General features: G+C 42.6%; 1 protein-coding gene across 2 annotated transcripts in view; it reads left to right on the top strand.

Moving 5' to 3' along the window:
* Nucleotides 1-10,840, top strand: part of EIF4ENIF1 (eukaryotic translation initiation factor 4E nuclear import factor 1) — a 243,609-nt gene extending 232,769 nt beyond the window's left edge. For both annotated transcript variants that reach the window (XM_033955267.1, XM_033955266.1), the window contains 2 exons: nucleotides 8,867-9,019; nucleotides 9,527-10,840. In XM_033955267.1, the coding sequence (XP_033811158.1) occupies nucleotides 8,867-9,019; nucleotides 9,527-9,714 (341 nt within the window). In that variant the 3' untranslated portion in view covers nucleotides 9,715-10,840. The remainder of the gene's footprint in view (nucleotides 1-8,866; nucleotides 9,020-9,526) is intronic.
* Nucleotides 10,841-13,827: the final 2,987 nt, after the last annotated feature.

Raw genomic sequence — 13,827 nt, 5'->3', positions numbered from 1 at the left:
GGATTAACTTACTCACATAATAAAATACTTGCTCCCAATATTTGTGGACATTTTGACATTCCCACCACATATGATAAAATGTACCTCTTTCACCACATCCTTTCCAACAAGCATCATTTTTCTCCTTAGTGCATTTACTAATTAGAACCGGAGTAATATACCATCGTACTAAAAGTTTAATAGCGTTTTCCACCAAAGTGGCTGCTCTAGCTATATGGAAAAGATAGGATACAATTGCCCCCCCACTCATCAATTGACCATTCCTTCCCCAAATCTTTTTCCCACGCTTTCATATATGATGTTTTATATATATGATATATAATTTTATATAACCAAGAAATATACCCTTTCGCAACTGGATTCTCTAACCCCTTTTCAAATTCAGATTTGTTTAAAACTTCTTTTCCCATCCCTGTACATGTCATAATATAATTTTTCACCTGTAAATAATAATAACTTTATTTTTGTGTACCGCAAATACCACAAGCAGTTCAGAGCAGTTTACAGAGGAAGAGACTGTACACAGAAAATATTTTCAAATTACATTGGTAAGTCGAGAGAGGTTAGGTATATCCGGAAGAATATCAGGGATAAAACAAGTATTTCAGAGGTACCACAAGGCAGGAAGGAGTCAGAAATTTATCAAAGAGATAGGTTTTAATTGATTTCCTAAAGGATTGGTAGGAGGGTGTATTTGAAATGAGGGTGGTTAGGCATTTATTCCATTTGCCTGCTTGAAATGACAGTGTTCTGTCAAGGAATCTCTTGTAGATAAAGCCCTTCAGGGAGGGGAAGGCAAACAGATAGGCATTGCGTGTGCGAGTGGTGCTTTGAAATACAAAGTGGTATGACATGTAGATTGGGGATAAGCCTGTTATGGTTTTGAAGCAAAGGCAGGCAAACTTGAAGATGACCCTTGCCTCCATCGGCAACCAGTGAAGTTTTCTGTAGAAGAGGCTTACATGATCTGACTTTTTTTAGGCCATAGATGAGACAGATGGCAGTATTCTGGATGAGTCTCAGGCGCTTGATGGTCTTCTTAAAGGATCCCAGGTATATGATATTGCAGTAATCTAAGGTGCTTAAGATTAGAGATTGAACCAGCAAGCGAAGATAGGGAAAAAGATCTCTCACTTCCAATTGATATTGATCCTGAAGGTCTACAAAGGCTTTAACTTTCCCCTTACTCAAAAGTTGACCAAAACACCTCAAACCGTTTGCCTCCTACTTCTTAAAAATTCCCCCCTCCCTACCTGGTATGAAATCTTGCACATATAACATAGGAGAAAAATGAATACTTTTTTCTTTTCCCAAAAGTTTTTTTCCTGCACTTTTGCATAGTTCCATAGAACATCTACTAAAAGGATTACTTATATTTATTTATTTATGCTTTTTCTCCCACCCATGGTAGATATTTCAAATCCCTAATACCCTCTGTCCCTTCTAACATTTCTTTTTCTACCCTTACCCATAATTTAAGTGGATATGAATGCCATTCAACTATCGCTCTCAACTGAGCAGCTCTATAATAATTCTCCAAATAAGGTAAACCTAATCCTTCTTCTACCTTAGACTTAAACATTGCATATCTTCCAACCCTTGGACACTTTCCTCCCCAAATAAATCTCATTATCATACTATTTCATGTTTGGAAATACAATTTTGGAATTTTAATCGGTAATACTTGAAATGGATACAAAAACCTAGGAAGAAGCATAATCTTTACCACTTCCATATGTCCTAGCCATGAGATAACATCTTATTCCTAAAAAATGGGACTTTCCTCACTAACAACGGCCACATAATAATAACCCCCATCCAAAAAAATAGAAAAGAATCGTCAGCGCTAATAACAAACTACAGACCAATAGCATCTATCCCATTCATTGTAAAAATCATGGAAGGACTAGTACCCACCCAACTAATGGACTACCTTAATCAATTCTCTCTCCTGCATGAAACTCAATCCGGCTTTAGAACCCTATTCAGTACGGAGACAGTAATCACTGCCATCCTAGACTATCTGCGCCTATTATTTAGTAAGGGCCTCAACACCCTGATCATGCAATTCGACATGAGCTCTGCATTCGACTTGGTAGACCATGAGAAAATGATACAATGTTTAGACGCCATTGGTATCAGAACTGAGGTACTAAACTGGTTTCATGGCTTCCTCACATCCCGTTCCTACCAGGTACGCTTTAACAACGAACACTCCGACACCTGGAGCAACTCATCCGGAGTGCCACAAGGGTCACCGCTTTCCCCACTGCTTTTCAATATCTACATGTCCTCATTAGGTGTGAAACTAACCCAACTAGGAATAAAATTATTCAGCTACGCAGATGACTTTACGATCATCATCCCATTCGCCAACTCCATCTCGGAAACCATTCCCAAGGCATCCGATGCCATAAATGAGATGGAACAATGGATGACAGATTTCAAGCTCAAGCTCAACCCAGAAAAAACAAAATTCTTCGTTGCCTCCCCTCACCCGCTTGACAATAAAACCCCACTATGCATCAATAAACTCAACTACCCTATTCAGCCCACCATGAAAATACTAGGTGTTATTCTAGACCAATGCCTAACAATGAAGGAACAAGTGGATTCCCTATTCAGAAAAGGTTTCCTTACTCTCTCGAAACTCAGAACCATTAAATCATACTTCGATACGTCAACATTCAGAATCCTAGTGCAATCCCTCATACTGAGTCAGCTTGACTACTGCAACATCGCCTATCTATCAATCTCACAAAAGAATATGAGACGTCTCCAAATAATGCAAAATGCTGCGGTCAGACTTATCTTCGGGCTGAAGAAATTCGACCACGTGACACCCTACTATCGGCAGCTGCACTGGCTACCAACGGAAGCCCGAGTAAGGTTTAAATTTGCCTGCCTCTGCTTCAAAGTACTATACGGCCTGACCCCCAAGTACATAACGGACCTTTTCGCATTTTCTAATAACAGACTCAAGAGAAACACACACCCAAAACTCATTTCCCTTCCAGTTAGAGGCTGCAAAATGAAAAAACACCACGAACACCTTCTCTCTCACCAAGCAGTCCTATGGGGCAAAGACCTAGACCAACTGCTTTCGCCCACTACATATGGGGAATTCAGGAAACGCCTAAAAACATACCTATTCCAGAAATACCTAAACAATTGACCGGCTCTCCCTCTCCCTCCCCCCTCCCTATTCCACCTGAACTTACAGCACTGTTATAAATATAATCTGTTATCTTCATCTTATCGTAACTTTACGTTGCTATTTATCCCCAACAGGTCCTGTTGGACATTACCTACTAAAATGTACATATTACATTTTCGTTCAACAAATTGTATTTCTATACTATTGCCTCCTGAGGTCTCTGATCTCTGTATTTCCTCTGAATATCTACTTATTGTATTTCACTGAATGTCCAGCACTCTTGATTGTAAACCGCCTAATCTAATCTAATCTAATCTAAACCTTAAGTTTATATACCGCATCATCTCCATGAGAATGGAGCTCGACACGGTTTACAAGAACTTAAAATAGTGGGTAGAAAAGAAGAAAAAGGATTACATGAACTTATGTGTAGAAGGGGGGAGAGAAAGGGGGGAAGTCGCAAGATTGTGGCAGTATAGAAGAATAAAATTATTATTATTATTATTATTCCTCCACCTTTCTAAATCTTTCTGAATATCTGCTACTAATGGTATATAATTCTGCTGAAACAAGAGTGTCCAATCTGCTCCCAAAATTATTCCTAAATAGCGAATAGGTCCCTTTACCCATTTTAAAGCCACTGATCTCTGTAATTCCTTAATCTTCTTCGTAAATGCTGATATATTCATCACTTCCGTCTTAGATAGATTAACTTTAGATCCTGACAACTAACCATATTCACCCTTAATATCCTTAAGAGCAGTCAAGGACAACTCCGAAGCCTCAACAATAGCCAGAGGTTCAATAATTAATGCAAAAATCAGAGGGGACAACGGGTACCCCTCCCTTGTCCCTCTTTGAAGTTCAAATGTAGGGGAATAAAGTCTATTTATTTTAACACGTGCTAATGGACTATTATAAATATCCAATCCATAAACCTTATTAGGAGGTTTTCCTATATCCCTACTTCACCTGATTACAAAAGAGCTCTTGTTTTTGCTTAGGGACTAACTGTAGATGGCAGTAGAGCTCTCAGTGAAGTAGGAGGGTTATAGAAAAAAATCTGGAGTGGATTCCTTCTGCAGACTCACTATTGGGAAATAACCTGCTTGTCCAGAATGACACACCTATCTACTTGAAAAGATATTATTAGCAAGGTAAGAATTCTAATCTTTTTCCTGTCTGAGCACCACATTCAAATTCAATTTTTCTTTAATTAGTGAAATACTATATTTGCCTGGATTTAAGACCATTAACATTCCAAGAACCCAGTATAACCCCTAATCCCCTGTTTCCCTCATACCAAATTTCCTTCCCCACCTGCAAGATGATATGAAAACTCCCCTGTATCCCACCCTCCACCTCCATACCCCACACTTCCATCCTTTGACAAGCTGAGTTGGCTTATCAAAAATTAAAAAGTGCTTATTGCTGGAATAGTATCCTAATATGACTTTAACCCTACAGTCCCCAAAGCATCCTCTCCCCCTTCCCCCCATAAGAACAGCCATACAAGGTCAGACCAATGGTCCATCTAGATCAGGTTCCATCTAGATCAGTGGCCTATCTAGGTCACAGTATCTGGCAGAAACACAAATTGTAGCAACATTCCATGCTACCGATCCAGTGCAAGCAGTGACTTCCCCATGTCTGTTTCAATATACCTCCTAAAAATAACAAACAGCAGTACAATGAACATAGAACAGCATCCCAACCCTTTATCCTCTAAACAAATCAAAACCAGTGTCTAATTCATGCAGTGCCTAATTACTGTAAAAGGAGCAACCCATCCTTTGACAAGCTGAGAGTCCACACTGAGCAAGAGACTTGGAAGGCACCTGTGGACCAGTTTCTCTGCAAGTATACCTTGTATCTAAACAAAGACCCACCACTGGTTGCCTAATTCATGTGGTTGAGTCAAAGTCCAACTGCTGCTGTTTATGCTTCACTGCATTTTGTCCCAGGTGGATCTGGGTTTGCAAATCTTTCCCACTGTCCAGGAAAGATTTACAAATACAGTGAAGCAAAAACAGCAGCAGTTGGACTTTGACTCAACCACATGAATTAGGCAACCGGTGGTGGGTCTTTGTTTAGATACAAGGTGTGCTTGCAGAGAAACTGGTCCACAGGTCCTTCCAAGTCTCTTGTTCAGTCTGGACTCTCAGCTTGTCAAAGGATGAGCTCCTGCTACAGTAATCGAGACAACAAAGGGATAACGCCACTGGTAGAATAAATTGGATTGCTGAATGTATCATGTAACTTCCTGCAGCTCACTTTATTGCTGTAAAGTCTTACATGCTGAATCTTGAAAGATAGTGTAGAAAAACTACAAGATTCTATCTCCTTAAACATGGGCCATCTGAAGTACTAAATAAAATCAGTAAAACATGCAATAACATTCCCTGGCTGTTTATTTCAAGTTTACTCATTATTGAATTTCTGCATCATCAGATTTAATAACTGAGCAAATTGTTAGACTGCTGTCTTGAGTGATCCCTTTAAATTGCAGGGTATTCCTTCTGGAGTGTTTTTTTTCAAGATCCTCAATTACACTGCTCTACTTTGCCCTGTTTATGGTACTCAAAAATGAGTTTGAGTTCAAGTATTGACTGCATCCATATGATCTTCCACATTCTCCATTAAAGGATCCAGTCTCCTTCCATTCTCTGTTCATGTCGACCAGTGTATCCTGCACATCATTCTGGATGGCAACAATATCTGATTTTAGTATTTTGAGCTACAGGACTATGCTTCAGTATCATTAGGTATGTTTGTCACATGGGCATCTTCCTCCATATCAGAGTGCCCCACTGCCATATTCACTTCTTGGCTCACCATATTGGTTGAATTTGTTAAGGTCCAACAATCTCTACTACTAAACTTATTAAAATACTGCCTTATAGCTGTGCACTTCTTTTTCAGAATCACCAAAGCAAGGTCAATTAAATCATGTTAAACCAGAGGACTTTAGCATTTTAATTGCTGCTCTAATGGAGTTCTGAATCTAAGCCTCTAGCCTGATGTCAGTTCCTCCTTCCAAATTGATTATATTTTTAATAGTTCAATAATCTTGGTAGTTCACGGGTTTGAATTGGTTGAAATTTATTTAAACAGATTTGGTCATCTGAGACAGCAGGAGGAACAGCAAAGACCTTCAATTAAAAAAAAAAAAACAGCAGGGGTGTCCACTGAAGCTAGTATCCCAAATGGCCACTAACAGGGTTTTAAAGACTAGGAAGCAGCTTCTGTTACCATGTGGCATCTGAGAACAGGGTGAGATCAGACTTTCCTAGACCCTATAATTAACACCATACCTGCAGTTTAAAAATTGACCCATCTGTGCTTCAAGAAGGGCCCTCCAATCAGCCCTGACATCACTTGTTCTACAGCAAAAAAAAATCCTTTCTAACTGCTCCCATAACTATTCCACCACCAATCCCAAACAAACAAAAACATAGGCCCAGATTCTCAAAATTTTAACGCCGTCGCTAAACTGTTGCCTGCATGCATTTTAATGGCAGATTATCAAAACGGATTATCTGTCTTTAGCAGTCTCTGATAATGACATGCAAATGGGCTCTTCAACAATGAAATGAGCCCTCCAGTGGATTTTTAAAAATTGCCAAGCTATTTTTTAAAAGTAGAGTCTACTTTTAGCTACAAAAATAAGCGACTGGTCCAGGGGTGCCAGTACAGTGACTGCACTGTTTAAACCCCAGCATGGCAGTGTCAGAGACTGCTAAAAAGCTGTGTTGTGATGCAGTGGGAGAGATGCTCATTCTCTGCCCTTGCTTCACACCCCCCCCTCCAAAAAAAAAAACACACACAACAGTGGGAAAGATGTTCAATCTCTCCTGCTGCCAACCAACAACCCCCCCCCCCCAGCGGCGGGAGAGATGCTGATTCTATCTCGCTACCACACAAACCCCCCACCCCTTGCAGTGGGAGATATGTTGATTCTCTCCTGCTGCTAATTAACAACCCCCTCTGCGCAGGCGAGATGCCCAATCTCTTCCGCCACAAACACACACCCCCACCGCAATAGGGATGCACCGAGAAGGGGCCTCAGGTTCTGATTGGCCCGGATGCCCCATAGGAGGGGCCTAGGCATCCGGGCCAATCAGAGCCTCAAGCCCCTCCTTGGTGGAGGGGCCTATTTCGGAAGACGCAGGCCAGCTGGGTGGAGGGAATACACATCCCATAGGTCACAGATCTACATGGAGGTAAGGAGGTGTGTAGTTAAATGGCAGCGGGAGAGAGTGGGTATCTCTTCTGCTGCGGGGAGGTAGCTAGGCAGTGGTTTTGCTTGGCAGTGAAAGAGAATCTGCATCTCTCCCACTGCAGGTGGGGGGGGTTGTGTGGTAACAGGAGAGAATCAGCATCTCTCCTGCTGTGGGTGGGGGGGGGTTGTTGACAGCGGGAGAGATTGAACATCTCTCCTACTGTTGTGTTTTTGAGGAGAGGTTTCTTTGTTTTTTCTGCACGTGTGCCCATCAATATCTCCAGCGATGGGCACATGAAAATTTAGCGAATCTTTGCTGCTGTCCACCGACCTCATTTGCAAGTACGATTTTTGAGAATGTCTTGCTTTTTTTTAATTTGCTATCAAAACAGCTACGTTAGCAGACCGTCGCTTTTTTTGAGAATCTTGGCCATGGTCCCCTAATCACATCATTGTTTAAGTACACCCTCCAAAACACTTCTCAACTTTATCCAGCAGTCAGTTGTATTCTATGCCTGAGATCTTCAAGCTCAGGTCTCCACACCAGGTAACGTATGACTAAAAACTATGGAAGAGTTTTACTGAAGAAAAATTTAATAAAAACAAATAAACTGGATGTATTTTATGGATTTTCTTGTCAGTGAGCAGGTTCTAAAGTTCAGTCTTTTGAACTGGATTGAGACGGTTTGTCCTTGATGACTTTAGTTATGGCTCTCTTTCGTGTGATCTAGTGTTTTTAGTCTTAAACAGAAGCACATTTGGAATAAGCAGTTCCTGCTGCAACAAAATTCAAAATAAAACCAACAGTTGGGTCCTATGGGACCGCTGCAGTGTGCAGGGTCAATGGGATAGTGATGCTGTTTTGCGTATGCACTTATTGCTTTCCACAGCCCAAGTTCTGATAGCTGTTTTCCTTTCAGAGACATTTTCAGGTGCCATTTGATAATTCTTGGGAAATTGTCATGGGTTAGAAGGTAACGTCCTAATATTGACAAGTAATTCATTAAAAGTAGAAAACAACTTTCCATAATAGAAGTGAATAGTGAAGTTCCTCAGGGTTTGGCATCAGAAGCAGCATTTCCCAGGTTATTATGTTTAAAGGGAGTAATGAGTAAATTAAATAAGTAGGTGATGCACACATTCAGAGTACTCAAAACACAAGTGAACTTTGAGGAGCTGCAAAAAAAAAAAAAAAAACCCTCAGATTGGGAAACTGGGCATCCAAACATCAGATGAAATGTAATGTGGACAAGTGGAAAATAGTGCACATAGGTAAAAATTAATCCTGACTGGATACAAAGCCCTTTTGTGTATTATGGGTCGCTACTCGGCTTTAGAATGTGGAAATGAGGATGGTGTGATTGGGATTTGGAGTCCTGTTGAGGGTACAGGGAGAGGAAAGGAAATAATATAAACAATGATGATTTTTAGGCTTTAGAAAAGGGGCTGTAACTGATGGAAAGTTAATGCCTGTTCTTCCTTTCTAGGCATGCTACCTCCTGGATTAGACTTATCACATATGCAGGGTATGTCTCCTTCCATCCTTTATCCACTGCCTTCAAGAGGACATCCGCTCCTTAATGCTCGTCCAGGAAACCCTCTGCAATTGGCAGTGATGCAACAGCATGCACAGCGATCAGGTGAGAGGGTCTGTCTTCAGCAGGTTTGGTTGCGCACTCGCTTTAATGTTGGTAGTGGCAGATTTGGTTTTATAAGTGATCAGGTGAAAGGGTCTGTCTTCAGCAAGCTTAGTTGTGCTCTCACTTTAGTTTTTGGTAGTGGTAGATGTTTGGTTTTGTGGGTTCCAGGTATAGTATGAATATGAGAGATCGGAGATACCTTTGTAAAATGAGCAAAGCTTATCTGTCCTGAGGGAAGGATGTGTTGGCCTCAGGGCACTAATGTAGTATTTTCCTGAAGACTGTCAGTTCCTCAGCTTGTGGTGGTGGAGGGAGGTGGCAAACATTCAGTTCCATTTCTCTGACTTAGTTGCTGCACTGCAACACATTATCCGATCTCTCTGGATGTTGTCTACTGTGGTTACTAGGATTCCCCCTTTATTATAGGATGTATGTAACTAATGTTTGCCAGCATCATATGTGTTAGGTTTTCCTCTCATGTTTGGTTTTTTCCCTCCCCTCCCCCAGCTTCTGGGACACAAGGACTTATTAACATACCACCCCGTGCTGGCCTGCAGCTAGAACATCTCCCTGGCCAGAGAAGCACTTCCCCAGTGGGCCTTGCCAAATGGTTTGGATCAGACGTCCTGCAGCAACCCCTGCCTTCCATGCCAGCCAAAGTCATCAGTGTGGATGAACTGGAATTCCAGCAGTAAGCTCTTGTGAAGGTGCTGGACTTCCTGCATTCTTGAGCACTCAGGAGCAGCTACCAGGCCTTTTCCCATTTGAGGGGGTTTTTTTTCCTAGTATGGATACCCCTTGGCACAGTGTATCAAGGCTGAAGAGAGACTGATGGACTTGGATGCAATAACCTGGATGGAATGTGAAAAAGTTGGAGATGAGATGGGCGTCTGGAACCCTGGAAATGTAGGGATTTTTGTTTTGTAAAATGAGTAAAGGAAATGCTAGTGTCCTTTTTTAGAGCCAGCTGCTAAGGGCTCTTGCACACAGAATGAAATGTATAGATCCCCACTGTACAGAACATGTGTATAAATGGACAGTTTTTTTTGTATATATCTCTAGATAGGTTCCTTCTCCCCCTATACAGCTGTACAGAAAGAACAGAGAGTTGCTTTTGTGTTTCATTGTTGTGTCCCCTACCTATGGTCGGGTGAAACTGGGTGGGTGGTTTTGCGAGTCCTCTTTTTTTTTTTTTTTTTTTTTAATCATTTTTGTCTGAATAATGCAAAGTGTGAGTGGACAAGAGAAGCTGCTTTTATTTCCCCCCCCCCCCTTATTTTTTTAAGCCTTGCTGCCCTTTCTTTCCTAAACTAAGTTGGTGTGGTTTCTGGTACAATTCACAGAATGGGTGGTATGGAGCCATGCTATGCCAGTTTCTTCACCTTCCAGAGGAGAGAACGTTGGGTAGGTGTCGGTAACGGTACTGAAAGTTAAGGAGAAGCTCCTCTGCAGCAAGCATGGTGTGGAGGCACCCTTCCCCATTCCTGTCTCATCTGTGTCCCAATTGGATGCATGGAGTTCTGAAAAATAACTAGAGTACTTGAAGACTTGAACTGCTTTTTGTAAACTGCAGTTTGAGCCATGATTTCTCCTTTTCATATGGTTTTTCTTTGGTTTTTCTTAATGAAAGTATTATCCTTACCCCTCATCTCCCTCCCCCTCCTCACCTGTGCATGTGGTTTCTTTCCCTTGCTGAGATTCATTGAAGTACATGTCACTGTCTTGATGAGGAATTTTTGTGCTGCTTTTTATTTTTAAAGCTGTGTGGGATGGGGAAAGAAACATAACTAGTTCTAATAAAAGCATCACTCGTTACTGGCACTGGGCTGCTGCTTCCTTTGTGAAAAGCTTTGCTTCTTTATTTTGTCATGCTGTTTCTTCATCACAGGGTGGCATACTCATTAGGATGTGGCAATTTTAGAGATTTATTTTTTCAAACCCTGCCAACTACTATTGACCAATTAAGCAATGTTGCATGCTGAATCTAAATCTGTCTTCTGAACGATTGGGTAGTTGACCTTCTCACAAGAACTCTTGTAGGGAGCTTCATTTGCATTATTTTGCTCCTCCTCTTGTCCATCTGGGCTGTCATTCAATTCCTTGGCTATCTTCCTACAAGTGAGATTGTAGGAACTTGTCTTTTCTGCTTGTGTTTCTTTCATTTAAATCTGGTCGTTTTCACCAACTGTTTGTGAAGCTTTTCAGTGCTTCAGAGGATGCTTCTTGTGGGGCAGCTGTGCTGTGGGAGAGTGCAGACTTGGAGGTTGAGTCTGCTTCCAAGGTTTTGCAGTGCACTGGCTTGAACAGACTGTATTAACAGTTCAGGGGCTTAGGAACTGTTCCCTTGGGAGTAAGGCTTACCCCAGGTTTGGCCACAATAGGCTTGAGCACAGGACGTGTCTTTTCCAGATCGGGCCCGACTGCCTTCCTCCCCTCATTTGCATGTGCATGATCTGGTGGGGGCTGAGGTCTTCAGCCAGTTGGTCGGATCTGAGAAGCAGTCAGAAAACACAAGCAGTCTGGATTCCAGGCTTGTTGAGGCAGAGTTCTCCCTGTAAGCTGTTTGCAGTTTCCAGACTTGCAGCTCCCAGCACATAGCATGGCCCAGTGAGTAACAGGCTGATGGCCTGACAAACCAAATCAGGGGGGGAGGTGTCTAACATCAGATTTTCTTCACTTCTGGGGTTAGAGTTAGGTTCCCCCAGCTCTAAATTCTAAAATTGCTATTTTTTATTTTCAGTGTAGTGCCCCTAGGCCACTTTAGGTGATAAAATTGCTGCCACAGCAGCTATCTTGCATTTCCTGATTTGAAAATAAAAGCCTCAATCTGCCTCAAACATCTCATTTTTGCTTAAAAACAGGTGGGATGGACTCGGGACAGGATACCAAGGATTCATGCCAAATTTGCAGTGGATGGTCATCTGAGGATCATTGGTGTTCCATGCACCACGTGGCACATTGGGGGGGGGGGGGGGGGGCGGACAGTAGCCACCTGTTTAGCCTCCTCTGGTTACTCCAGTTGTATCAAAGACCAGGGGGAAAAAGTCTAGATTTGAACCGGTAGATGCAGTAGATGCAGTAGATGTCATAGATGCAGCATGTCTTCTTTGCTGCTGGTACTGAGCATTGTGTCATCTGCATAGTGCAGGCTGTTTATATTTTGGCCAACAACTTTGAAGTTCAAGTGCTTCCCCAGTGAAACACAGCCATGAAACAGCTATAAAATCCCAGAAGAGAGCTCGGCAGAGTCCGCAGGAGCTGTCTGGTTTTTCCCCTGAATTCATCAATACGACGATTGATGCTTACATGATTAACAAGGGTCACATGGAGTCTTCTGGGATCGTGGCTCTGCTGGTGCCCAGATTCCACCCCCTAAGAGTACAGTTCCCCAGCAACAGTGCCATGTGCAAGTCAATGAAGTTCAGTTGGAGGATGATGGAGCTCAACTGGGACGAAAGTGACTTTCTGTGCCTTTACTCTCCCATTTGGCATCCTCTGTGGCAGGAGATGCAGCTTTTTCTCTGGGAGAGGGGGCTTTGTCTGAAACTGGTGGAGGCCCTTGATCCTGGCGAGGACCCCACTGTAAGCAGGCTGTTTTAAGCCTTTGGCTCTTATTGAGGTGATCAGGCATTGAAGATAGAGGCTTCTCAGTCCTCTACCACATAGTACTCACTTATGAGCACCTGCTTTTCCTCTCATTAAGACATTACTAAAATACTTACAGATCATTGGGAGGTCCCAGAGGGGCCCTTTTGGATGGCCAAGGCTATGACAAAGTTCTATCCTATGGATGCAGCATTTAACCAGCTTTTTGTTCCTCTGAAAGTAGATTTACTGCTGGCACATGTTACAAGAAGCAAAACGAGAAAACTGCAGTACTAATTTCATAATGCTGGGTTTTATTATTTCACACAAGTTGAGTTCTCTCTGTACAGTAGACTGTATCCCACATGATTTTAAAATACAGACCTTTCCCAATGGTGCCCACAGCGTGATGCGCTTCACCAGCAGCTTCCTTGGACAGCGGAAGCCCGTCGCAGTCTGGTCTGGTGGTTGAAACCCCAGTCTCTCACCAGGAGTTCCCCTCCACATACAGTATGTTCATGGGTGACTATTAACAGATGCCAGCCTCTTGGGGGGCATATTGTGAGGGGGGTCCAATTCAGAGACATGGGTCCCCCTTCCCTGAGGAAGTGGTCAATCAGCCACTTGGAACTTTGGACCATCCACCTGGCACTCCTGGGGTTCGGATGCAGTGATATCCACCATTGAGATGCAGTAAGAAGTTGACTATAGCAGCATATGCAAAGGCCTGGGAGCACTTCCAAACTTGGTGTGCTCAAAGGAGTGAAGACCTGAGCTTGGCACCGACCACAGTGATTCTTACCTTCCTCCTGGAATGCCTAGTGGTTGGCTCCCTGAAAGTTCAAATTGTGGGGCTCTCCTGTTTTGGGCCCAGGATTAATAAGAGCACCATAGCCACACGTCCGGATGTTGCCTGGTTTATGAAAGGGGGCATTAAGGCTCCATCCTCCGATGAGAAAGCCTTGTCCAACATGGAATCTTAATCTAGTCTTCTGGGCGCTAGCAAGAGCATCCTATGAACCTTTGGAGCAGGCTTCCTTGATGGACCTCACTGTCAAGATGGCATTTTTTTGTGGTGATTACCTCCGCCCAAAGAGTGTTGGAACTTCAGGCTTTGTCATGCAGAGATCCGTTTCTTAGGATTTTGTGCACAGTCCCATCTTTATTTCTGAAAGTGGTTTCCAGTTTCCACATTAACCAGGAAGTATGCTTGAATGCCTTCA

The sequence above is a fragment of the Geotrypetes seraphini genome, chromosome 8 (genome assembly GCF_902459505.1).
Source record: "Geotrypetes seraphini chromosome 8, aGeoSer1.1, whole genome shotgun sequence".
NCBI classification, from domain to species: domain Eukaryota; kingdom Metazoa; phylum Chordata; class Amphibia; order Gymnophiona; family Dermophiidae; genus Geotrypetes; species Geotrypetes seraphini.
Note: the sequence above shows the minus strand (reverse complement) of the source record. Positions and strands in the feature narration are given on the sequence as shown.